Here is a 27,827-nt window from a genome sequence, read left to right on the forward strand (position 1 = left end):
GCTCCCTCAGTACTGACCCTCCGACAGTGCAGCGTTCCCTCAGTACTGACCCTCCGACAGTGCAGTGCTCCCTCAGTACTGACCCTCGACAGTGCAACGCTCCTCAGTACTGACCCTCCAACAGTGCAGTGCTCCCTCAGTACTGACCCTTTGACAGTGCAGCTGTCCCATGGTACTGACCCTTTGACAGTGCAGCACTCCCTCGGTACTGACCCTCCGACAGTGCAGCGCTCCCTCAGTACTGACCCTTCGACAGTGCAGCGCTCCCTCAGTACTGACCCTCAACAGTGCAGCGCTCCCTCAGTACTGACCCTCCGACAGTGCAGCGCTCCCTCAGTACTGACCCTTCGACAGTGCAGCTGTCCCACGGTACTGACCCTTTGACAGTGCAGCACTCCCTCAGTACTGACCCTTCGACAGTGCAGCTGTCCCACGGTACTGACCCTTTGACAATGCAGCACTCCCTCGGTACTGACCCTTCGACAGTGCAGTTGTCCCTCGGTACTGACCCTCCGACAGTGCAGCGCTCCCTCAGTACTGACCCTTCGACAGTGCAGCGCTCCCTCAGTACTGACCCTCCGACAGTGCAGCGCTCCCTCAGTACTGACCCTCCAACAGTGCAGCGCTCCCTCAGTACTGACCCTCCGACAGTGCAGCTGTCCCACGGTACTGACCCTTCGACAGTGCAGCACCCCCTCAGTACTGACCCTTCGACAGTGCAGCTGTCCCACAGTACTGACCCTTTGACCCTGCAGCACTCCCTCGGTACTGACCCTTTGACAGTGCAGCACTCCCTCGGTACTGACCCTTCGACAGTGCAGCACCCCCTCAGTACTGACCCTCCGACAGTGTAGCGCTCCCTCAGTACTGACCCTTCGACAGTGCAGCTGTCCCTCGGTACTGACCCTTCGACAGTGCAGCACTCCCTCGGTACTGATCCTTCGACAGTGCAGCGCTCCCTCGGTACTGACCCTTCGACAGTGCAGCGCTCCCTCAGTACTGACCCTTTGACAGTGCAGCACTCCCTTGGTACTGACCCTTGTACAGTGCAGCTCTGCAAGTGTCAGGCTGGATTATATGTTCAAGTCTCTGACTGTTCTGACCCATGGGTTCTCTCAGTCCACTGCTGACACTTGTCCCAAACTGTTCAAGTGTGGCATGTTGTTTCTGGGGCACTAGTCTACCACGCTGGAGACGTCAACTCGCAGAACTTCCTCCTATTCGCTGGACCATACCCAACCACTACATCAATTGTTTCAGGACTGTCACTGACCTCATCTCCTCTGGGGATCTCCCTCCCACAGCTTCCAACCTGATAGTTGCCCAACCTCGGACGGGCCCGCTTCTATCTCCTACCCAAAATCCACAAACAGAACTGCCCCGGTAGACCGATCGTCTCAGCTTGCTCCTGCCCCACAGAACTCATTTCTCGTTATCTTGACTCCCTCTCTCTCCCCTTGTCCAGTCCCTTCCCACCTACATCCGTGATTCCTCTGACACCTTACGTCACATCAACAATTTCCAGTTCCCTGGCCCCTACCGCTTCCTCTTCACCATGGACGTCCAATCCCTCTACACCTCCATCCCCCACCAGGATGGTCTGAGGGCCCTTAGCTTCTTCCTCGAACAGAGGCCCGAACAATCCCCATCCACCACTACTCTCCTCCGTCTGGCTGAACTTGTTCTCACACTGAACAATTTCTCCTTCAACTCCTCTCACTTCCTCCAATAAAAGGTGTGGCTATGGGTACCCGCATGGGCCCCAGCTATGCCTGTCTCTTTATGGGGTATGTGGAACATTCCTTGTTGCAGTCCTACTCCGGCCCCCTTCCACAACTCTTTCTCCGGTACATCGATGATTATTTCGGTGCTGCTTCATGCTCTCGTCAGGACTTGGAAAAATTTATTAATTTTGCTTCCAATCTCCACCCCTCCATCATTTTCACGTGGTCCATCTCTGACACTTCCCTTCCCTTCCTTGACCTCTCTGTCTCAATCTCTGGTGATAGACTGTCCACCAATATCCATTACAAACCCACCGACACCCACAGCTATCTCGACTACAGCTCCTCACACCCCACTTCCTGTAAGGACTCCATCCCATTCTCTCAGTTCCTTCGCCTCCGTCGCATCTGTTCCGATGATGCTACATTCAAAAACAGTTCCTCTGACATGTCCTCCTTCTTCCTTAACCGAGGTTTTCCACCCACGGTCGTTGACAGGGCCCTCAACCGTGTCCGGCCCATCTCCCGCGCATCCGCCCTCACTCCTTCTCCTCCCTCCCAGAAACATGATAGGGTCCCCCTTGTCCTCACTTATCACCCCACCAGCCTCCGCATTCAAAGGATCATCCTCCGCCATTTCCGCCAACTCCAGCATGATGCCACTACCAAACACATCTTCCCTTCACCCCCCTTATCGGCATTCCGTAGGGATCGCTCCCTCCGGGACACCCTGGTCCACTCCTCCATCACCCCCTACTCCTCAACCCCCTCCTATGGCACAACCCCTTGCCCACGCAAAAGATGCAACACCTGCCCCTTCACTTCCTCTCTCCTCACCGTCCAAGGACCCAAACACTCCTTTCAAGTGAAGCAGCATTTCACTTGCATTTCCCCCAACTTAGTCTACTGCATTCGTTGCTCCCAATGTGGTCTCCTCTACATTGGAGAGACCAAACGTAAACTGGGCGACCGCTTTGCAGAACACCTGCGGTCTGTCCGCAAGAATGACCCAAACCTCCCTGTCGCTTGCCATTTTAACACTCCACCCTGCTCTCTTGCCCACATGTCTGTCCTTGGCTTGCTGCATTGTTCCAGTGAAGCCCAACGCAAACTGGAGGAACAACACCTCATCTTCCGACTAGGGACTTTACAGCCTTCCGGACTGAATATTGAATTCAACAACTTTAGGTCGTGAGTCCCCTCCCCCATCCCCACCCCCTTTCTGTTTCCCCCTTCTCTTTTTTTTTTCCCAATAAATTATAAAGATTTTCCTTTTCCCACCTATTTCCATTATATAAAATAAAAAAAAAAACCCACTAGAGCTATACCTTGAGTGCCCTACCATCCATTCTTAATTAGCACATTCGTTTAGATAATATCACCAACTTTAACTTTAACACCTATGTGTTCTATTGTACTATTGTTGTTGACATCTTTTGATATTCTGCTTCTATCACTGCTTGTTTGTCGCTACAACCACACCAACCCCCTCCACCTCTCTGTCTCTCTATCTCTCCGCCCCCCACACACACACCTTAAACCAGCTTATATTTCAGCTCTTTCCTGGACTCGAACTCAAGTTCTGTCGAAGGGTCATGAGGACTCGAAACGTCAACTCTTTTCTTCTCCGCCGATGCTGCCAGACCTGCTGAGTTTTTCCAGGTAATTCTGTTTTTGTTTTGGATTTCCAGCATCCGCAGTTTTTTTGTTTTTATCTCTGTGTTTAATTGACTGCCACTGCTCTTCAAGAAATGCCTACCTCCTTGAAGAAGTTCTGTTCCTCTCTGCGACAAGATTTCCGGATTTCTCTGTTGCCTTGTTCACCTTCATTGCTTTCCATTTCTCTCCTAGTGTTTGACAAGGTGTTTACTAAAACCCGCTTTCACAGCCATATCTCCTTTCTCAGTGACTGTCTCCGTCTCCGACTTACCCCACATGGATTTCAACTGAAATTCCACCCCTCATGTTTCGAACCCACCCAGGATTACAGGTATCTCCGGGACATAAAACGTTTCTCGGACTGCTGTTCCCGTCACATTCTGAAATCCACTCTCAGTGCCATGCGCCGCCATATGAACACACTCGACCTCTCCCTCCAGCAGCACCGCCGTACCCTTTTTCAAAGCTGCGCGTGCCCCCAGTTTCATTTTATCCTTCGGCTCATCCGACGCCTCAACAAGAAACTTTTTCTCTTTCTCTCAAGTGCTAAGGAACGCAAGCTCCAACAACTCATCGACACCAACACCCATCTAGGACCCTCCACCCCTGCCTGTCCCTCCGTCCCCACCCCATCTTCCAATCCCAACCCCAGCCGTGTATTCACTATACCCCCTGACCTTCCCCTCTCCGATGCTGAACGTTCAGTGCTCAGCAAAGGACTTAGTTTCATACCCTTACGCCCTCACCTCAATGAATTTCGGGCTCGGCATGATACTGAACTCTTCTTCCGCCGTCTTCGTCTCCGGGCTCACTTCTTTGGGCAGGAGTCCTCTCCCAGTTCAACGGATCCTTTTACCCATCTTCAATATTCTCCCTCCACCTGGACCCCTCCCTCTGGATTCTTACCTTCTCTCGATCTTTTCATTGAGAACTGTCGGCGCGACATTAGTCGTCTCAATTTCTCTGCTCCTCTCACCCATTCTAACCTGTCTCTCTCTGAACTTACTGCACTCCATTCTCTCAGGTCCAACCCTGACATTGTCATCAAACCCGCTGACAAGGGTGGTGCTGTTGTTGTCTGGCGCACTGACCTCTACCACGCGGAGGCTGAGCGTCAACTCGCAGACACTTCCTCCTACCTCTCCCTGGACCATGACCCCACCACTGAACATCAAGCCATTGTTTCCAGGACTGTCACTGACCTCATCTCCTCTGGGGATCTCCCTCCCACAGCTTCCAACCTGATAGTTGCCCAACCTCGGACGGCCCGCTTCTATCTCCTACCCAAAATCCACAAACAGAACTGCCCCGGTAGACCGATCGTCTCAGCTTGCTCCTGCCCCACAGAACTCATTTCTCGTTATCTTGACTCCCTTCTCTCTCCCCTTGTCCAGTCCCTTCCCACCTACATCCGTGATTCCTCTGACACCTTACGTCACATCAACAATTTCCAGTTCCCTGGCCCCTACCGCTTCCTCTTCACCATGGACGTCCAATCCCTCTACACCTCCATCCCCCACCAGGATGGTCTGAGGGCCCTTAGCTTCTTCCTCGAACAGAGGCCCGAACAATCCCCATCCACCACTACTCTCCTCCGTCTGGCTGAACTTGTTCTCACGCTGAACAATTTCTCCTTCAACTCCTCTCACTTCCTCCAAATAAAAGGTGTGGCTATGGGTACCCGCATGGGCCCCAGCTATGCCTGTCTCTTTATGGGGTATGTGGAACATTCCTTGTTGCAGTCCTACTCCGGCCCCCTTCCACAACTCTTTCTCCGGTACATCGATGATTATTTCGGTGCTGCTTCATGCTCTCGTCAGGACTTGGAAAAATTTATTAATTTTGCTTCCAATCTCCACCCCTCCATCATTTTCACGTGGTCCATCTCTGACACTTCCCTTCCCTTCCTTGACCTCTCTGTCTCAATCTCTGGTGATAGACTGTCCACCAATATCCATTACAAACCCACCGACACCCACAGCTATCTCGACTACAGCTCCTCACACCCCACTTCCTGTAAGGACTCCATCCCATTCTCTCAGTTCCTTCGCCTCCGTCGCATCTGTTCCGATGATGCTACATTCAAAAACAGTTCCTCTGACATGTCCTCCTTCTTCCTTAACCGAGGTTTTCCACCCACGGTCGTTGACAGGGCCCTCAACCGTGTCCGGCCCATCTCCCGCGCATCCGCCCTCACTCCTTCTCCTCCCTCCCAGAAACATGATAGGGTCCCCCTTGTCCTCACTTATCACCCCACCAGCCTCCGCATTCAAAGGATCATCCTCCGCCATTTCCGCCAACTCCAGCATGATGCCACTACCAAACACATCTTCCCTTCACCCCCCTTATCGGCATTCCGTAGGGATCGCTCCCTCCGGGACACCCTGGTCCACTCCTCCATCACCCCCTACTCCTCAACCCCCTCCTATGGCACAACCCCTTGCCCACGCAAAAGATGCAACACCTGCCCCTTCACTTCCTCTCTCCTCACCGTCCAAGGACCCAAACACTCCTTTCAAGTGAAGCAGCATTTCACTTGCATTTCCCCCAACTTAGTCTACTGCATTCGTTGCTCCCAATGTGGTCTCCTCTACATTGGAGAGACCAAACGTAAACTGGGCGACCGCTTTGCAGAACACCTGCGGTCTGTCCGCAAGAATGACCCAAACCTCCCTGTCGCTTGCCATTTTAACACTCCACCCTGCTCTCTTGCCCACATGTCTGTCCTTGGCTTGCTGCATTGTTCCAGTGAAGCCCAACGCAAACTGGAGGAACAACACCTCATCTTCCGACTAGGGACTTTACAGCCTTCCGGACTGAATATTGAATTCAACAACTTTAGGTCGTGAGTCCCCTCCCCCATCCCCACCCCCTTTCTGTTTCCCCCTTCTCTTTTTTTTTCCCAATAAATTATAAAGATTTTCCTTTTCCCACCTATTTCCATTATATAAAATAAAAAAAAAAACCCACTAGAGCTATACCTTGAGTGCCCTACCATCCATTCTTAATTAGCACATTCGTTTAGATAATATCACCAACTTTAACTTTAACACCTATGTGTTCTATTGTACTATTGTTGTTGACATCTTTTGATATTCTGCTTCTATCACTGCTTGTTTGTCGCTACAACCACACCAACCCCCTCCACCTCTCTGTCTCTCTATCTCTCCGCCCCCCACACACACACCTTAAACCAGCTTATATTTCAGCTCTTTCCTGGACTCGAACTCAAGTTCTGTCGAAGGGTCATGAGGACTCGAAACGTCAACTCTTTTCTTCTCCGCCGATGCTGCCAGACCTGCTGAGTTTTTCCAGGTAATTCTGTTTTTGTTTTGGATTTCCAGCATCCGCAGTTTTTTTGTTTTTATCTCTGCCTTCATTCTCTGCTGTCTCCTGTCTCCTCTGAACCCTCTCATCATCCCAACAAGACAAACTTAACAGCAAAGCAGGGAAAATACTTACACAACGGGTCAGCAAGGCAGCATTACACTGGCCTGGGGTCACCACCAGGGGCCGAACAGCTTGTTTGAAGGGGGGCGGGGGGGTGGGGTGTGTGGGGGGAAGAAAAGTGTTTCTCAAGACATCAGCACTCAGTTTAAAGGCAACCAATGGGACACAGTGTTCGACAGAGAGCCCATCCTCCTTCCGGGAGGATTTGAACAGAACTCTGGCTACACAGACACTCCGCCCTCCCAGTTTTTGGGAATATTTCCATTTCTCTTTCAATTATAGTGGCGGGATGATTGTGCAAGTCTCGGTGACCCCGCCCCGTCAGCACACACACACACTCAAACATTCGGACTGTGTCCCTCTGACTGTGAAGACCTTCACTCCTGCCCTGAACAGGATGCTTTACGCAGTCTGGTATGTGAGGGCGCGCCTAAACACTGCTGTCTCACAAGTTGCAGACTGCCCCTCGTCCCAGCTAGACCGCCAGGCAATTTCAGTTCAGTTTCAGTCTGGGAGCAAGTCTGGAGGAGACAGCTCACCTCCCTCCCCTCCCTACCATCTGGCACTCAGGGGAGGACCCACCCCCAAATGCCCCCCTAACACGGTTCTGCTGGGACCTGACAGTCGATCAGGGCAAAAACAAATGCCAGTCTGAGATGGATTGCGAATTGTCTGCAAAGTAATGGAACAATCTTGAAGTTTTTTTTTAAACCCTGCCCCAGGATAGGAGACAGCAAACCACATGTTTATTAAACCCAGTCGGCTCCGATTCACTAGAAGTCTTTTATTGTGCAGAAAAGAATGTGTGCGATCCAATAATGAATGGGTGCTGCTCTCTCCCGTTTCCCCCAATAAAAATACTGAGTTTTGAATAATTCCAGCGTCTTTGCTTTAGGCTGCAGACACCTTCACACAATCAGCAGCTCGAGTTGGAACTGGTCCAAAGAGACAACCAACACCCCACCCCCACTTCACCCAACCCATGTTACACCTCAGTCAATTAGAAAGTGGGTGGGAAAAGTTCTGTCTGCTCTTACCCCTGTGACGGCACCGTGTGTCCCAGGCGCCACTTAAGTGCAAGTTGTCGCTCTTGTGTAAAATGGGCAGCTGATTGGCTGTAAAAAAAACAAAAAACTGCGGATGCTGGAAATCCAAAACAAAAACAGAATTACCTGGGAAAAACTCAGCAGGTCTGGCAGCATCGGTGGAGAAGAAAAGAGTTGACGTTTCGAGTCCTCATGACCCTTCAACAGAGTCTGTGGAAGGGTCATGAGGACTCGAAATGTCAACTCTTTTCTTCTCCGCCGATGCTGCCAGACCTGCTGAGTTTTTCCAGGTAATTCTGATTGTGCCAGCTTCGCAAGACCACCCAATCCGCACTGTATGGGCAGCATTCTCTCGAGGGTGGGGGGAGAGAGGCGGTCAGATTAAACAGAACAAGACAGAGCACAGGCTGATCGAATCCCTACAGCAATCTCCTGCTGCAATGTGGGGCACAGACACACACACTCACACAGAGACACACACACACACACACAGGGGTACATACACACACACACAGAGGCACACACACAGAGGCACACATACTCACAAAGACACACACTCTTACAGACACACGCACTCACACAGAGGCACACAGACACACACACTCAGAGACAGACACACACACACAGGGAGACACACACACAGAGACACACACACAGACACACACAGGGAGACACACACACACAGAGACACACACACACAGAGAGACACACACACAGAGACACACACACAGAGACACACACACATACTCACAGACACACACACAGAGACACACACCCACAGAGACACACACTTTCACGGACACACAGACACACACACACACACACACAGAGTCACACACACACACACACACACACAGGCACACAGTCACACTCTCATGGACACACACAGACACACAGACAGAGACACAGACAGACACACACACACAGGCACACACACACAGGCACACACACACAGGCACACACACACACACACACACACAGGCACACACACACACACACAGGTCCCACATGAACCAGTGCTGGTCAGTTGCCAATCGTAGGATCCTACATTCACGGGATGTGGGCATTTCTGGCAAGGCCACAATTAACGCCCATTCCCAATTGCCCCTGAGGGCCTTAAGAGTGAAACACACTATATCCATCTGGACCTCATGTCCACATGTCAAGTTCTGAACAAACACTTGGCAGTTTGGACAGCAGACATGCTGTGGGATTGGAGTCACATAGACAGTCAGACCTGCATTTAAACAGCACCTTTCCAACCATAGAGTTTCCAAAGCACTTCACAGCCAATGAATTACTTTAAATGTAGCCACTGTTGTAATGTAGGAAAACAAAAGCCAACTTGCACACAGCAAGATCCCACAAACAGCAAGTGAAAAATGGCCAGATGATCTGATTTAGTAATCCTGGTCAAGAGCTAAACATTGGCCTACTCCCCAACACGTCTTCAAAATCATGACATGGGATCCTTTACATCTGTCCAAGGGGGCAGACAGAGCCTCAGAATGTCTCATCTAAAAGCTGACACCTCCGACAGAGCAGCGCTCCCTCAGTACTGACCCTCCGACAGTGCAGCGCTCCCTCAGTACTGACCCTCCGACAGTGCAGCGTTCCCTCAGTACTGACCCTCCGACAGTGCAGTGCTCCCTCAGTATTGACCCTCGACAGTGCAACGCTCCTCAGTACTGACCCTCCAACAGTGCAGTGCTCCCTCAGTACTGACCCTTTGACAGTGCAGCTGTCCCATGGTACTGACCCTTTGACAGTGCAGCACTCCCTCGGTACTGACCCTCCGACAGTGCAGCGCTCCCTCAGTACTGACCCTTCGACAGTGCAGCGCTCCCTCAGTACTGACCCTCAACAGTGCAGCTGTCCCACGGTACTGACCCTTTGACAGTGCAGCACTCCCTCAGTACTGACCCTTCGACAGTGCAGCTGTCCCACGGTACTGACCCTTTGACAATGCAGCACTCCCTCGGTACTGACCCTTCGACAGTGCAGTTGTCCCTCGGTACTGACCCTCCGACAGTGCAGCGCTCCCTCAGTACTGACCCTTCGACAGTGCAGCGCTCCCTCAGTACTGACCCTCCGACAGTGCAGCGCTCCCTCAGTACTGACCCTCCAACAGTGCAGCGCTCCCTCAGTACTGACCCTCCGACAGTGCAGCTGTCCCACGGTACTGACCCTTCGACAGTGCAGCACCCCCTCAGTACTGACCCTTCGACAGTGCAGCTGTCCCACGGTACTGACCCTTTGACCCTGCAGCACTCCCTCGGTACTGACCCTTTGACAGTGCAGCACTCCCTCGGTACTGACCCTTCGACAGTGCAGCACCCCCTCAGTACTGACCCTCCGACAGTGTAGCGCTCCCTCAGTACTGACCCTTCGACAGTGCAGCTGTCCCTCGGTACTGACCCTTCGACAGTGCAGCACTCCCTCGGTACTGATCCTTCGACAGTGCAGCGCTCCCTCGGTACTGACCCTTCGACAGTGCAGCGCTCCCTCAGTACTGACCCTTTGACAGTGCAGCACTCCCTTGGTACTGACCCTTGTACAGTGCAGCTCTGCAAGTGTCAGGCTGGATTATATGTTCAAGTCTCTGACTGTTCTGACCCAGAGATGGGTATCACTCAGTCACTGCTGACACTGTGTGCCCAGACTGGTTCAGTGTGGCATGTTCCCTTCCATGAAGGGCATTAGTGAACTAGCTGTGATTTTACAACAATTTGGTAAATTTAATGGTTATTCGCTGGTGTCAATACACAAATTACTACATTAATTGAATTCAATTTTACAATCGGACAGGTTGGGAATTCACCTCCTGATTTTTGGGCTGCTGTAACCGTGAGGCCATGATGACATATCTCCTTCAGAATCCAATTTTAAGTGGAACTCTTATCTTCACATCGTTTCTCCTGGTGAGTGTCGCAGTGGCAGTAATCTGAGCAGGGCCGACTAGACTTCCCTTTCCTCAGCCAGAGATTCCAGCTCCTGCTGGGGGATTCCCAGGCCAGCCTAAGATGTATTCCCTCCAGTGTGTCGTGGGTCGGCCTTGAGGTCTCTGACCAGTGGGCCGTGCCTGGTACAACTCCAGCAGGAGCCTACCGGGGGGCATCCTTATCAGGTGCCCAAACCTTTTCAGTCAGAGATGAAAAGTGACCGAGGACTTTGCAGCAGCTTCCTCTCCATAGAAAGGCGAGATTGCTGAATAAACAATCTCATCGCTTTCTTCCTGAGCAGTTTTAAATGGTCAGCTTGGGACTTCACCTGTAGCTGCAGAGGCAACCCCATTAAATAGAGAAATACAATGCGGCTGCTTTTCCAAGGAGGGATTGCTGGCAAGTTAAATCATTTCTCTCAATAAATCTCGGTTTCCTTTCAAAAACGCACTGGTGGAAATCCCTGCAGAAATTCACATCCATGTAGAGTAATTCTGACCACAATGTTTACACTGAATCCTTGCCTCAGAATTTGTGATCTCACTCCTCTCCTGATCATCCTGATCATTCCCAACTTGCTCAATACTGGCTACGGATCAGGTGCTGGAAAGCAGGATAGAAAATGCGGGGCCAGCTCCCTGTTTTCTCTTTTTATGGGTTGGTGCAGCCACAATGGGCTGAATGGCCTCTTTCTGCACCGTAGCTTTTCTCTGGTTCTATATTTTAAAAGGGGTGCAGGAACAGACCTGGGGGTGTATGGACACAAATCTTTGACTGTGGGTGGGGGGACAAGTTGAGAGGGTTGTTAATCCTTAGCTTTGTTAATAGAGTATAAAAACAAGGGAGCTGGGGTAAACCTTTACAAATCTCTGATTAGGCCTCAGTGATGACATCCAGTTCTGGGCACCACTCTTTATGAGGTCTGGAAGACAGCGAACATTGTTCTTTTATTTATTCTTTCATGGGATGTGGGCGCTGCCAGCATTTGTTGCCCATCATTAATTGCCCTCGAAATGAGTGGCTTGCTCGGCCATTTCAGAGGGCAGTAAGAGGCAACCACATTGCTGTGGGTCTGGAGCTGCATGTAGGCCCAGACCAGGTAAGGACAGCAAATTTCCTTCCCTAAAGGGCATTGGTGAACCAGATGGGTTTTTACGCCAATCGATGGTGGTTCCATGGTCACCATCACTGAGGCCACCTTCTCGAGGGCAATTAGGGGTGGGCAATGAAAATGTTGGCCTAGCCAGTGATACCCACATCCCATGAACAAATTTTTTTTTTAAAGTCCAGATTTATTAACTGAATTTAAATTCCACCAGCTGCAGTGGTGGGATTGGGACTCATATCCCCTGAGCATTAGCCTGGGCCTCTGGATTACTATTACCACTATACTATCATCTCCCCTCAGTACTTGTTTAAAAAGGGAGGAAAGGAACCAAGTAACTACAGGCCAGCCAGCTGGACCTAAATGGGGGGCAAATAATTGGGAAAAATTTTCTGAGGGAAAGTATTAAACTTCATTTCAAAAGACAATTTAATCAAGGACAGTTAACACTTGTTACAGGATTTATTAAGGGAAGGTTATGCTTGACTAACTTGACACAATTTTTTTTTGAGGATATAGCTAGGAGGGTTGATCAGGGTCGAACATCTGATGTAGTCAGTATAGGTTTTAACAAAGCTTTTTTGTAAAGGTCCCACATGACAGACCGGGCAGAAAAGTAAAGCCTCGTGCGATCAAAGGGAAAGTGGCAAGTCGGATCCAAAATCGGTTCAGTAACAGGAAGGAATTGGTCGATGGGTGTTTTATGACAGGAAGACCGTTTTCTGTGGGGTTCTGCCAGGCTCAGTACCAGCTCCCTTGCTGCTTATGGTATTAATTAATGATTTAAGACTTAAATGTTGGGGTCAGGGAGACAGAAATAGCGGCTAGTACAGATCAATCTGGAAAAGTGTGAGGCAATGCATTTGGGAGGACAAACAAGGCAAAGGAAATACACAATAACTGGGAGGTTACGGAGAGGTGTAGAGGAACAAAGGGACCTCAGAGTGCATGTCCACAGATCCCTGAAGGTAGCAGTACAGCTGGATTTAACCAGGCACCCAGGATACTTGGCTTCATTAGCTGAGGTGCATAATATAAGAATTGGGAGGTTATGCTGGAACTGTATGCAATACAGGGCACAGCTAGCGTACTGCATACTGTTCAAGTCACTACATTACAGGAAGGATGAGATCACACTAGAAAGGATACAGGGGAGGTTCACTAGAATGTTGCCAGGAACACAGAATGAATTATGAGGAAAAATTGGATTGGCTGGGATTGTCTTCATTGGAACAGAGGAGGCTGAGATGAGATTTAATTGAGGTGTGTAAAATTATGAGGAGCTGAGATAGAGTGGATTGGAAGGAGCTATTTCTCTTAGAGAAGGGGTCAATTATCTGGAGGGAATAGATTTGAAATAATGGCAAAAGGACTAGAGAGAAGCTAGGGAGAATTTTTTTCAGGAACTCACTGAAAGGGTGGTCGAGGCAGAAAACCTCATCTTGAAGTGTCATAGCATACAAGGCTACAGACTGAGCTGGAAGGTGGCATTAGACTGGACAGCTGTTTTCTGACTGGCATGGACACCATTTGGGGAGATGGTGGCACTCAACTAGTAATCCAGAGGCCCAGTCTAATGCGCTGGGGACACAGGTTCAAATCCCACCATGGCAGCTGGTGGAATTTAAATTCAATTAATAAATCTGGAATATAAAGCTATTCTCAGTAATGGTGACCATGAAACTATCATCGATGGGTGTAAAAATCCATCTGGTCCACTAATGTCCTTTAGGGAAGGAAATCTGTCATCTTTACGCGGTCTGGCCTACATGTGACTCCAGACCCGCAGCAACGTGGCTGCCTCGTAACAGCCCTCTGAAATGGCTGAGCAAGCCACTCAATTCAAGGGCAATTAGGGATGGGCAACAAATGCTGGTCTTGCCAGCGATGCCCATATCCATGAAAGAATTTTAAAAAGGGCTAAATGGCCTCCTTCTGTGCCATAAATTCTATGATACTATAATGTTGTCAATGCCTTACAGTGAGTGCAGAAAAGTTTTACCCAAACAGTTCCAGAGATGAGGGACTTCGGTTAATGTGGAGAGACTGGAGAAGCTGGGATTGTTCTCTTTAGAGCAGAGAAGGTTAAGAGGGACATTTAATAGAGGCGTTCAGAATCACAAAGGACTATTTTTTTATTTCTTCATGGAATTTGTGCATCACTGGCTGGGCCAGCATTTATTGCCCATCCCTAATTGCCCTTGAGAAGGTGGTGGTGAGCTGCCTTCCTGCATCGCTGCAGTCCACGTGGTGTAGGTACACCCACAGTGCTGTTAGGGAGGGAGTTCCAGGATTTTGACCCAGCGACAGTGAAGGAACAGCGACATATTTCCCAAGTCATTGACAGAGTAGATAGGAAGAAAGTGTTTACACTGGCAGCAGAGGACACAAACCTGGGGAGATGGGAAAATATTCAAAGACTCTGCTTCCGCTGCCTCTCTCCCTGAAAAGGCAGTGGAGGCAGAGTCTTTGAATACTTTAAGGCGGAGGTGGGTAGATTCTTGGAAAGCAAGGGGGTGGTGGTGGGGGGGGGGAACGATAGGTTATCAGGGGTAGGCGGGATACAGGTTTGAGGTTACTATCAGATCTTATTAAATGGTGGTCCAGGCTCGAGGGGCCGAATGGCCTAGCCCTGCTCCTTAATTGTATGTTTGTATGTTAAATAATTGGCAAAAAAATCCTGAGTAAACCAATATTTTTTTTGAAACACAGTGAGCTGTTAGATCAGGAATGCCAGTCAGGAAGCGTGTCAGAAGCTGATTTAACAGCAACTTTCAACAGAGAAAAGGAGAATCTTTCAAGGCTGTGGGGAAAGGGCAGGGGAGTGGAGCTAATTGGATAGCCTTTTCAAAGAGCCAGCACAGGTAGAATGGGCTGAATAGCCTCTTTCTATTTCGTTTTCGATGATATTTTAATAGGGAGGTTTCACTAGTGCAACAGATTCTGATATCACCCCCTCCCAGCTCCATTCCAAATTCTTCTTAGGCAGCCCCTTCAGGGTTGTTACTACCTCACTGTTGGAGAGGAAAGGTTAGCAGGAGCAAAGGTTGCAGAACGTACACTTGAAGCCAGGTGAGTTGTGAAGAGAGAACAGAATAAAAGGCAGATAAATAGAGACGGAAAGGTATAAATCTCCTGATACCACACTTATACATGAACAAAAGCCTATGACAATGCTTTCCAAATTTTTCCCACTGTGAGCCCATTTTACTGCTTTCAGATTAATGTGACCCTGGAGAGAGAACAAAGATAGTGGGGGGGGTGGTGTTGTTAAGGGTTGAGAGATGGCAGTGGGGGTGGGGTTGGTGGAGAGGTCCTTGTTATGCAAGGGAGTGATAGGTTATCGGGGGTGGATGGGATGCAGATTTGAAGTTACTATCAGATCAGCCATGATCTTATAAAAAGTCAGAGCAAACTTGAGGGGCTGAATGGTCTGCTCCTGCTCCTTGTTCCTTTGCAACATGGGGAGAGGGCAGGGAGATGTTTTGGAGACTCTGCGCCTTGCCCAGGTGCAGGGAAGACAAGTGGCCTGAGGGCAGCACGGTGAATACCGTGGGATAAAACTCAAGGCAGCAAAATGGAGACCAGCTCCAGCAGGTATCGCAATAACCCAGCTAGACCCCTGCCGCGGAGCATGCTGGTGAGTGTGGTTCAATCCACACGGCCCACTGCAGGAGTTCCGTTCAGCTGCTCCCTGGCTGCCATTACAGCCTCGGACCTACGACCCCAAAATCCCGTCCCGTGACCCCACTGGGGGTCATGACCCACACTTTGGGAACACCTGGCTCAGGAACAGAGGATCAGGAGAGTGAGCCATATGCTTGTGCAGCCTGTTCTGCCCTACATATACCAATCATTCTCTAATTTTGTTTATTCATTCATGGGATGTAAGAGTCACCAGCAAAGCCAGCATTTATTACCGGTATTTCATTATTCTTGAGAAGGTAGTGGCTAGCTGCCTTCTTGAACAATGCATTCGGTCACTTTTCTGCTGTGGTTTGATACAACTGAATGGTTTGCTCGGTCATTTCAGAAGGCAACAAGGAGTCAACCACATTGCTGTAGGTCTGGAGTCACATGTAGGCCAGACCAGGTAGGGACACTTGTGGACCAGATGGGTTTTTCAGGCACTTTGGTAGTTTCGTGGTTGCCGTTACTGATAGTTGCTTTTTATTCCAAAATTAATTAACATTAATTTTAATTTTTTAATTCACTGAATTCCAATTTACAAACTGCCACATTGGGTTTCCAGATCATTAGATCAGTCATCTGGATTACTAGTCGAGGAACATTACCAATATGCTACTGTAGTTTGATACCCTTCCCTAACTTATATTTTCTATTTCTTTATTCTTTCATGGGATGTGGGCATTGCTAGCCAGGGCAGCATTTATTGCCCATCCCTAAGTGCCCTTGAACTGAATGGGCCACTGCAGAGGGCATTTAAGAGTCAACTACATTGTTGTAGGTCTGGAGTCAGGTGTAGGCCAGATTTCCTTCCCTGAAGGACCTTAGTGAACCAGATGGATCTTTACAACAATTGACAATCGTTTTGTGGTCACCATTACTGAGACTAGCTTAATATTCCAGATTTATTAATTGAATTTAAATTCCACCAGCTGCCAGGGTGGGACTTGAACCCATATCCCCAGAACGTTAGCCTGGGCCTCTGGATTGCTAGCCCTTGACATTACCACTACACCACTATCTCTGCCTAAATATTATTTAATATTGAAAAACACCCCAAGGTACTTCACAGGAATTTAATTGGATAAAGATCACCAATTTTCTAACATGTGACAAGTGTTGACAAAAAGCTTGGTCAAAGAGGTGGGTTTTATGAAGGGTTTTAAAGGACGACATGGAGTTTATTCCATGAAAATCTAACAGCAGAGAGAGATGTTGAGTAAGATTTCTTTAAAGATGAAAGGCCTGCTGGTTCAGCTATCAGCAAAGGAAAAGATGTTACAAATTCTAGCAACCAACAACCTGGCTCTCTACTGCATAGTCACACCTTAGAAAAAAAGGAGGGAAAGGGAAATTCTCACACCCTGAAAGATATACACCACCTTCTCAGGGGATACAAATATTAGGCAACATTGAAGTGATATTAATGGATGTCCTGATGGACCCTGTGCCTTGAAGCTACAATTGAATGAATGCATCCAAAATTGTCCAGTTCCACAGGCTATTCCACCAAACCTCGAAGGAATGCAAGTCCAGATCCAACAAAACAGAAACCTGGAATTGCTAAGGTGCAGAAGGAGGCCATTCCCATGTGTCTGCACCAGATGCAGATCAAAACAGATGCTAAAGCAAAACACTGCGAATGCTGGAGATCTGAAATAAAAACAAAGTGCTGGAGAATACTCAGTAGGTCTGGCAGCATCTGTGGAGAGAGAAACAAAGTTAACGTTTCAGATCCAGTATGACTCTTCTTCAGAACCAAGTCATGTCATCTGGTGTAGACCCTGTGTTCGACAGTGAGTGCTTCAATGCTACATCAATTCCAACCCTGAAGGTATAATTTCATGTGCTGAGAGAGTATGGAGTCACATAGACCAGATTTCCTTCCTTAAAGGACATTAATGAACCAGATGGGTTTTTACAATACTCTGGCAGTTTCATGGTCACCATTACTTTTTGTATGCCTGTTCACTAGGTCTCAAAAAGAGGTTTTGAGTCTTTTAAGGTTGAACATTAAGTGTTTATTGGTAACACATAACTATGTACTTACATACAGGGTATAGCCCAAACCGTGAGCTAACTCCATGCTTGCTTCAACACAGGTCTCTGTCCCATCCACAACTGATTCTAGTCTCAGGTCATGTGCCTCTTTACATCACACTGTGGGCAGTACTGTTTCCCAATCCCACATTATCCCTTGCTGTGCCGGATGCCGTTATGCTACATTCCTGAGATTAGCTTTTTATTCCAGGTTTATTAATTGAATTTAAATACCCCCAGCTGCATCGGTGGGATTTGAACTCTAGTCCCCGGCTCATTAGTCCAGGCCTCTGGATTAGTAGCTCAGCAACACAACCACTATACTATTGTATCCCCTACACAGGGAGATGAAAACTGCAGCTTTATATAAGAAATTGATAAATATTCGAAAAGGGGAAATTGTCAGGGCTACAGGGAAAGGTTTGGGGGTGGGACTGATTGGACAGTTCTTTCAAAGAACCAACACAGACACACACCTGCTATGGTCCATATAAGGCCTCATCCTACTAAATACTGTCCTGGTTGTATTTGAATAGATGGCAGAGGTCCTACCTGGGAAAGGTGTACTGTTGGGGTCATGTGCAAGCAACAGGGACATCTGGATAAACTCAAAAAAGAGGATGCCAGTGTTAAACCCTAGCCCGCTTTACCATGCAGTTAGAGTCTGGGCAGTTTGCTCAACCTTAAGCACAAGGTGCTCAGACCACTGACAGGAATGACAGTACAACTGCATTCAGGGGAATATCTTTACCAAGACCCTGAATTTATAACAGGTCTAAAAGATAAACACACTGATAGCACACCTGGTCACTCAAAACACACAAGCAGCAACTTGCATAGCATATCCCAGATCTCCCAGTGACCGGCATCATGTCCAGGCTGCTTATGTATTAGATATCAGGGGTGAATGTGAGGTTGTAAAGATGAAGGGGTGAGTGAGTGTGCCTGTGCCTGCTGTGTGTGTCTGTACCTTGGTCTGCATCTGTGTCCTGGTGTGTGCATCTGTGTGTGTGTGCCTGTGCCTGCGTGTGTGTGCATGTGCGTTTGTCTGTGTGCGTGTCCACATGTGTCTGCACGTGTGTGTGTCTGTATGTGTCTGTATGTATGTCTGTGTGTGTGTGTGTGTGTGTGTGTGTGTGTGTGTGTGTGTGTGTGTGTGTGTGTGAATGTGTGTGTGCGCGTGTGTTTGTGGGCAAGGGTCTGTGTGGGTGAGGGTCTGTGTGTGTGGTGAAGGGTCTGTGTGTGTGTGTGTGTGTGTGTGTGTGTGTGTGTGTGTGTGTGTGTGTGGGGGGGTGGGGGGGGGGGGGTTGGGGGGGCAAGGGTTTGTGTGTATGTCATTGGTGCGGCCAGCATTTGATACCCATCCCTATTTGCCCTTGAACTGAGTGTCTTGCTCGGCCATTTCCGAGACCAGTTAAGAGGCAGCCACATTGCTGTGGGTCTGGAGTCACATGTAGGTCAGACCAAGTGATGATGGCAGATTTCAATTCCTAAAGGCCATTGGTGAACCAGATGGGTTTTTACACAATCGATGGTAGTTTCATGGTCACCATTACTGAGACTAGCTTCATATTCCAGATTTATTAACTGAATTGAAATTTCACCAGCTGCTGTAGTGAGATTTGAACCCATGTCCTCAGAGCATTAGACTGGGCCTCTGGATTACTAGTCCAAACCCACAGCCACTACCGCCTAGGACAAGGGCAGCAGATAAATGGGAACACCACCACCTAGAAGTTCCCCTCCAAGTCAGTCACCATCCTGATTTGGAAATATATCACCGTTCCTTCACTGTCCCTGGGTCAAAATTCTGGATCTCCCTCACTAACAGCACTGTGGGTGTACCTACACCACACGGGCTGCAGCGGTTCAAGAAGGCAGCTCACCACCACCTTCTCAAGGGCAACTAGGGATGGGCAATAACTGCTGGCCTAGCCAGCGATGCTCACATCCCGTGAATGAATAAAAAAACCTGTGCCACCGTCTCCCCTGTGTATGTCTCCGGGCAAGGGTGGGTGTGTGGGTGCGCACGCATGTGTGTGCATGTGTCGCGCATGTGTGTGTGTGCTTGTGTGTGCTTGTGCGGCGCGCATGTCTGTGTGTTTGTGTGTGTGTGTGTGTGTGTGTGTGTGTGTGTGTGTGTCTGTATGTGCCTGTGTATGTGTGTGTGTGTGCCTGCGTGTGTGTCTGCATGTGCGTCTGTGTCTGCATGTGTGTCGGTGTGTCTGTGTGTGTGTCAGTGTGTTTGTACATGCGTGAGTGTGTGTCTGTGTGTGCCTGTGTGCGTCTGCGTGCATGCGCATCTGTCTGCGTGTGTCTGCGTGTGCGTATCTCCGCACGTTTGTCTGTGTCTGCATCTGCATGTGTTTGTTTGTTTGTGTGTGTGTGCATGTGTCTGTGCGACTGTGTGTGTGCGTCTGCATGTGTGTGTGTACGTGCGTGTGTCTGTTTGTGTGTCTGTGTGTGTGTATCAGCATGTGTTTGTGTGTGTGTTTGTGTCTCTGTGTGTCTGTCTCAGTGTGTGTGTGTGTGTGTGTGTGTGTCTGTGTCTGTGTGTCAGCACGTGTTACTTTGTCTGCATATGTATGTGTGTGTGCACGCATCTGTGTGATTGTGTCAGTGCGTCTGTGTCTGTGTGTGAGTCTGTGTCCCTGTGTCTATGTGTGTGTCCGCATATCTGTGTGTGTGTGTTTGTGCATGGATTAATGCTCAGACCCACCAGTTTCACAAACAATTTAAAGAACAATCTGAGAAGGAGCCTGTGATGAGCCACTGGGAGGCCCTGTAGCTTAAGGAGCTGTTACTCATCAAACTGTCCAACGTCAAAGGATGTGACTGAATATGGGACATTCCTCCATGGTCACCCATACATCTCGATGTTTAATTCCTCTTGCAACATAAACACTAACTCTGCTTACAATATACTTATTGTGCAACAACTGAATGGCGTCCATCATGGAACCAAAGCAATTTTTGACCTTTACTCATAATGATTCAGACCCTCTGAATCACTTCAAACAGTCACATACATCCATCAACAGAGTATTGGAGTTCAAGCACACCCACACCTAATTACAACTGGAGCTGCTCACTGCACATGCTCGCCAACCCCGCACGCCCGGCACGTCCGCCAACCCGGCACGCCCGCCAACCCGGCACGCCCGCCAACTCGCCAACCCCGCCAGCCCGGCACACCCGTCAACTCGCACGCCAACTCGCACGCCCGCCAACCCGGCACGCCTGCCAACTCGCACGCCCGCCAACTCGCCAACCCCGCCAGCCCGGCACGCCCGCCAACTCGTACGCCCGCCAACCCCGCCAACCCGGCATGCCCGCCAACTCGCACACCTGCCAACTCGCCAACCCCGCCAGCCCAGCACGCCCGCCAACTCGCCAACCCCGCCAGCCTGGCACACCTGGCACGTCCGCCAACCCGGCACGCACGCCAACTCGCACGCCCGCCAACTCGCCAACCCTGCCAGCCCGGCACGCCCGCCAACTCGCCAACCCCGCCAGCCCAGCACGCCCGCCAACTTGCACGCCCAACTCGCCAACCCCGCCAGCCCGGCACACCTGCCAGCCCGGCACGCCCGCCAACCCAGCACGCCCGCCAACCTGGCATGCTCGCCCACCAGCCCGGCACACCCGCCAACTTGGCACGCCCGCCAGCACGGCACGCCCGCCAACCCCGCACATCCACCAGCCTGGTTCATGGCACACAGACCCCTCATATTTCAAACTAATGTGCCAATGACATTTAAAGATTGGATGACCAAAACTGCACCTACCCTGTGTCAGCTGAGTGGGTTCTTTCACTGGAAGCCCGTCCATTGTGCAGCAGTTTCCACAGGGGTACAGCTTGATTAGCCCCTTTCTATTCTCGATGTAGCAGTGCTCAGCTGCCACGTCTTCCCCTTGTAATATAATGTCCTGAGGTACTGGGGCATCGTCAGTGCCAATCCTGGTCTTACCTGAGAATCAAATACAAACCATTAGATTGGGGGCAATTGGTTGGAAATTCTCAATCCGGGTGCCAGGACGTTGGCTGTAATGATGGTGCTGAGACGATTTCTCAGCTCGTCAATATTGTCTCAAACACATCTTGGACACGTGTTCCAACTACCATTCCATAGCACTACCCTCCTGAGTTTGTGATAAAACGTACAGCACAGAAACAGGCCATTCAGCCCAACTGGTCCGTGCTGCTGTTTACACACAAGCCTCTTCTCATCTTACTTCTTCTCAGCCTATCACCTGATCCTTCTATTCCTTTCTCCCTCATCTCCTTCCCTACTTATCCCATCGATGCTATTCACCTCATCTACTCCCAGGTGGCCATGAGTTCCAATGCCTCACCGTACTCGGAGTGAAGAAGTTGAAATCATTCAGTTGGATGCAGCATGATGTTGGTGCTAAGAACTCCACCGCCATGTCAACTATTCCAAGATAATGAAGAATTAAGAAACACTGTTGATTAATATTGGGAGATATGTGCAACAACGTGCATTTATATAGCACCTTTAGTGTGGAAAGATGCCCCAAGGTTCTTCACAAAGGGGTAATCAGACAGAAATGGGTGCCAAGAGAAAGAGGGAAATATCAGAACTTCGCCAAAAATGTGGATTTTTGAGAGGTGGAGTGGTTTAGGGAGCATTTTCCAGGGCAATAGGGGCCTAGAGGCTGAAAGCATGGAAAAGACTGGGATTGCACAAGATGTGAGAGTCGGACGAACAGAGAATTTGGAGGAGGGGATGAGGTGATAGAGTTAGGGAGAGATGAGACCAAGAAGGAATATAAACATGAAGACAGACTAACCCAGCCGTTGGGTTGGAAATTCACAAGAGCCCTTTGGATACTTCAATTCCAAGCACCCTATACCCCCGTGGGATTCACAGGCAGATGTTCCGTCCCCTCCCCCCACCATATTTCAATATAAACACAGAGGTCACTTAGGCCTCAGAATAAACAGCCAAAACAAGAGCTGATATAAATTGGCATCTCTCCTGAACTTTCTTCACGTTGTGTCTTGTGTACAGTTTATCCAGTTTCATTGACAGGAGTGTGCTACAGACCTTCATGTAACCCCTTCCATGGGTTTACACTGAATCTCTAAGCCACAGAAAGAGTTGACAGAACAATCTGTTAATACCCCACGTGGACGAGAGCACACATCATATCATTTTCCTTCCCGGCTGGACTCATCTGCTATTTTTACATCAAAACATATGGAATCATGCAAGGTTAGAAAAACTGCAGTCATACTTATTTTCTAATTCAATATTGTTAGCACTATCTCTGAGCTATCTGTATTTATTAAAACAATGCCAGAAGTAAAAAACAGTTCGGACCAGTACTCATATTTCCCAGTTTTTACTGTTTATTCCTTCTGGGATATCTATCCACTTTCAATCATTACCTCTTGCCCACTGTTACATCTGGAGCGAAGATCAAGTCGAGGATTAATGTCAAACCATGATTCAGTTTGGATATTACACAAATCTTCAATGGGTGTCATTCTTCATTCTGAACACTGAGGTTGTTTACAGCAGAGAGAGAGAAAGACACACACACACACACACACACACACACACACACACACACACACACACACACACACACACACACACACACACACACACACACACACACACACACACACACACACACAGGCACACAGCAAGAGAGAAAGAAGAGCAGGCTAGCCTTCCTGCTGCCCAAGTTAATCAAACTGAGAGAAACACACAACAAGCAGAGCAGCTTATTGTACTTCTCAGCTGTTAGAGCCACAGCTGATGAACAGGAGTTGGGACCCAGCTAGCTGGCTCTCCCCTCCCTAACCCAGGGGACATGACCTTAACTGTAGTCCCCTACCTCCGCCCTGTCTGCACTGAGGCAACTCAGCACAGGGCAGGGATTAAACTCATCAGCCTGCTGAGCTCTGTTTGTCTGCAGATTTAGACTGATCGCCACTTCCAGCAGTTTAACTGAATATCAACCTTGAACTGGGTGATGCTGGCAATGGTCTTGTTATCAAATGGCAGGCAGTCAAACCTCCAGGAATATGGTCAGTCAGAGTGGGCCAACTGTGCTTGGTCAGTTCACACCCAGGTTTCAGTTTATTACAGAATGAACACATTCTCTTTGACTCTTTCTGCTACCACTGGGTTCTCCAGTGATCACCAGAGTTCCGCATGTCATATTAACTAATCACAAGGATAAACAAGGAAACAGTGAAGGCCTTGAACAGGTATTTTGTGCCTGTCTTCACTGTGGAAGAAAATAAGTATGACTGCATTTTTTGTAACCTTGCACAATTCAAACGTTTTGATGTAAAAGTAGCAGATGAGTCCAGCTGAAAAGGAAAATGATATGACGTGTGCTCTCTTCCACCTGAGATATTAACAGATTGTTCTGTCAATTCTTTCTGCGGCTTAGAGATTCAGTGTAAACCCATGGAAGGGGTTACATGAAGGTCTGTAGCACACCCATCACTGAAACTGGATAAACTGTACACAAGACACAATGTGAAGGAAGTTCAGGAGAGATGAAGAGGAGGGAGAAACTTAAAACGATCACCATCATGAGGGAAAAGGTGCTGGGAAAACAATTAGACCCAAAGGTTGACAAACCCCCAGAACCAGATGGCCTGTACCCTAGGGTCATAAAGGAAGTGGCTGAAGAGGCAGTGGATGCATTGGCTATAATCTTCCAAAATTCCTTGATTCTGGAAGAGGATTGGAAAACTGCAAACAACTTCATTCAAGAAAGGAGGGAGCAGAAAGCAGAAAACTACAGGCTAGCCTAACATCTGTGTGATAGGAACATTGCCCAAATCCACTATTAAGGAGGTTATTGCATGATACTTAGAAAATCATAATTTGATCAGGCAGAGCCAACATGGTTTTGTGAAAGAGAATCATGTTTAACTGATTTATTAGAGTTCTTTGAGGAAGTAACAAGCAAGGTGAATAAAGGGGAACCTGTAGATGTGTTGTACTTGGATTTCCAAGGATTTGATAAGATGTCACATCAAAGGTTACTACACCAGATAAGAGCACATGGTGTCGGGGGCAACATATTAGCATGGATGAAGGATTGGATAGCTAGCAGGAAGCAGAGAACAGTGACAAATGGGTCTTTCTCTGGTTGGCAAGCTGTGACAAGTAGAATGTCACAGGGATCAGTGCTGGGGCCTCAGCTATTTACAATCTATATCAATGGGCAGAATTTTAAACCTTGCAGACAGGCGTGTGCCCGACACGATCAGGTGTAAAATAGCATGAGAAGACTTCGGGGCGAGCTTCCCAATGTCATCCCACACACACGCAATCTCCAGGTCGGTGGGCGCGCACGGGTGTCAGAGCCGTGTCCACCATCAATTAAAAGGCTATTTAAGGCCATTAAAAACCCAAATCAATCCCAATTTTACACTCGTCCCACGGGCAAAACAGGCAGGCAAGCAGCCCACACGTTGCAAAAGCTCATCCACGGTCACGATAAAAAAGGTCAGCAGCATTGCTAGTGTGAGTAGTGAGGAGGTTAGGAGATAGTTTACTGCTGGTTGCTTATTGGTACTTGGCAGCTTCATCTCTGTTCTGAGCTTCATTCGTAGCATTTCCAGGCTTCATTTCAGGACTCGTTGGTGTCTCCAAAGCCCCTGGAGGATTCAGGCCATGTGGACCCTTCCAGGTATCTGACAGCCTTCTGTTACCCTGGGAATGGGGATTGTGGTCTCCACTGGGGGCACCTCCTCTGAGGAGGAAGAGAGGGGCAGAAGGGAGAGGCCAGGTGTCCCAATGCAGCTTCCAGGGGAGCGACCTGTGGGAGGACAGGTACAGGCACAGGGGGCGCAGGGCCAGCAGGAAGCCCAAGGTGGAAGGGGCTGCAGAAGAGGCCACTATCCTGCTGCCGGGATTTACAGGCAGTGATGCAGCTACCTCAACATGTCTGAGGTGCAGTGCTGAAGGAGGCTCCAACTCTCAAGGGAGACAGTGACCTCCATTTGTCAGATGATTGGGCCTGAGATCAGCTCTGACTGTGTGAGTGGACACCCCATGCCAGTGGCTCTGAAGGTCACAGTGGCCCTCAACTTCTATGTAATTGGCTCTTTCCAGGGCTCAGTGGGGGATCTGTGTGGAGTCTCCCAATCAGCTGTCCACAGCTGCATCAAGCTGGTGACAGAAGCTCTGTTCAGGCAGGTACTGACCTTTATGCTTTACCGTACGGACAAGGTCAACCAGACATAGCGAGCCAGAGGCTTCGCGGCCATTGCTGGCTTCCCCCACATCCAGGGCGCTATAGACTGTACACATGTGGCCATCAAGGTGCCAGCAGGTGAGCCCGGTGCCTTCGTCAACAGGAAGGGCTTTCACTCCATGAACATGCAGATAGTGTGTGATCACAGGATGCTGATTCTACAAGTCTGTGCAAGGTATCCAGGCAGCTCCCAAAACGCTTACATCCTCAGACACTCCCAGGTGCTGAGGCTCTTCAGGCTCCAGCCCGCCTGCATGGATGGCTGCTGGGTGACAAGGGCTATCTGTTGAAGAGGTGGCTCATGATGCCTCTCTGCCACCCAAGAACAAAGGCAGAGAAGTGTTATAATATGAGTCATAGCTCCACAAGGGCGGTGATAGACAGGATCATAGGTCTTCTCAAGATGTGCTTCTGATGCCTGGACTATTCAGGGGGTACACTACAAACCCCCCAGAGCGGGTGTCACTGATGATGGTTTCATGCTGCGCTCTCCACAATCAGGGGACCCACTGGAGGAAGAGGATCTTGACGCAGCTCCACAGGCCCCAGATGATGAGTTCAGTAATGAGTCAGAAGAGGAGCACAGTGAGGCAAACACTGAGGGTGTGGAGGCAGACCTTGGTAACCTCCAAGGAGGCAGGAACACCAGGACACTTTGGTCCAACGCTCCTTCAGCTAGGCTGCCAAAGATCAGCTTTAAACACATGCCAGGGCTGCCTCTCCATCCTGGATGTCTGAAGTGACCCTTTCATTTGAACATAAAGTCCACTCAGTGCCTGTGCAATAAAGTTTACAGCCACTCACGTCCAGCATTACATACTGGCGTACCCTGCACCAAAAAAAAGTGAAGCATACTCAGGCCACTACAACAAAAACACAATTTGTCTCATTTTGACAATTCAAACAAATTAACATAACCTTCTCTGATTTTCATTCCCACACCTGTAAACATAAACAGAACATTACACAACAGAAGATAACCCATGACCTGTCCCTCTTGTGTTCATGGTGCCTTAAACTTATGTCTGTGGGTGCTACATCTTGGTGCCCCTCCCTCACTGACACCGGCATTGGAGTCAGCCTGCTGACTCTGCTGTCCTGTTGGCCTTGATCACCTTGGTGGTTGTCCTCTGGCCAGTGGAGCCTGTGCTGGCCCCGCCTGGGAGGGAGCGGCCAGTGCCACAGGCTGGCATCTCACCAGTCATGGCAGCCTCATCAGATGCCACAGTCACTGGTAGAGAGGCGGGGGAGCTGCTGCCATTGTGCGGAGCGCCCTGAGAGGAGCCGCAGAGACAACAGGCAGCTTGTGTGCCAGTGTGAGGTCACTCTGGACCTCCCTGCTCCCAACTGATGGATGGGCACCTAGCTGGGATACTGGGTGCCTCATCCATCTCACACACTGACACTGGCCAGCTGAGATCAGTGCCCGTGTGAGGGCTTGCAGGTCTGAGTACAACACCAGAGACCCCTGATTCCATTCCTGGAGCTGCCTCTCCATTAGAATCACCACTCTCTCAATGGAGAAGGCAGTGCGCTTGGCCATGGGGGTCAACAGTGCTCACACTCCGCATGGACTCCTCCATAACGGAGACCATGGCACGCATACCCTCATGGATTTCTGCCAGATCCTCCTGCACATCCTGCTGGACATCCAGCATCTGCCACCTAATGGACGACTCCAGAGGCTCATCATCAGCCTTCGACTCAGCATCGTCCTGGTCCCCAGCAGCCCTCCGACCGACGGTGCCCTGGGCCCTCTCTGCCTCCACCTGCACCTCAAGCGAGTGTGAAGTACCCTCACCGCTGCGCACCGACATTCTAGCCGAAGATCTAACACCCACCGAGGTGCTGGTATCTGCCCTGGTGCCTGGTTCAGAGACCGGGTATGACACAGGTGCAGCTGAAGCCCAGCGGTCCT

General features: G+C 49.5%; 1 protein-coding gene across 3 annotated transcripts in view; it reads right to left on the reverse strand.

Annotated features, from left to right (window-relative positions):
* Positions 1-27,827, reverse strand: part of LOC121290654 (pleckstrin homology-like domain family B member 1) — a 250,600-nt gene that overhangs the window by 176,948 nt on the left and 45,825 nt on the right. For 2 of the 3 annotated variants that reach the window (XM_041211388.1, XM_041211386.1), the window contains one exon: positions 21,442-21,624. In XM_041211388.1, the coding sequence (XP_041067322.1) occupies positions 21,442-21,624 (183 nt within the window). Of the gene's footprint in view, positions 1-21,441; positions 21,625-23,069; positions 23,200-27,827 lie in introns of those variants that run through there. The other variant, XM_041211389.1, reaches the window with a different exon arrangement.

The sequence above is a fragment of the Carcharodon carcharias genome, chromosome 18 (assembly GCF_017639515.1).
Source record: "Carcharodon carcharias isolate sCarCar2 chromosome 18, sCarCar2.pri, whole genome shotgun sequence".
Lineage (NCBI taxonomy): Eukaryota > Metazoa > Chordata > Chondrichthyes > Lamniformes > Lamnidae > Carcharodon > Carcharodon carcharias.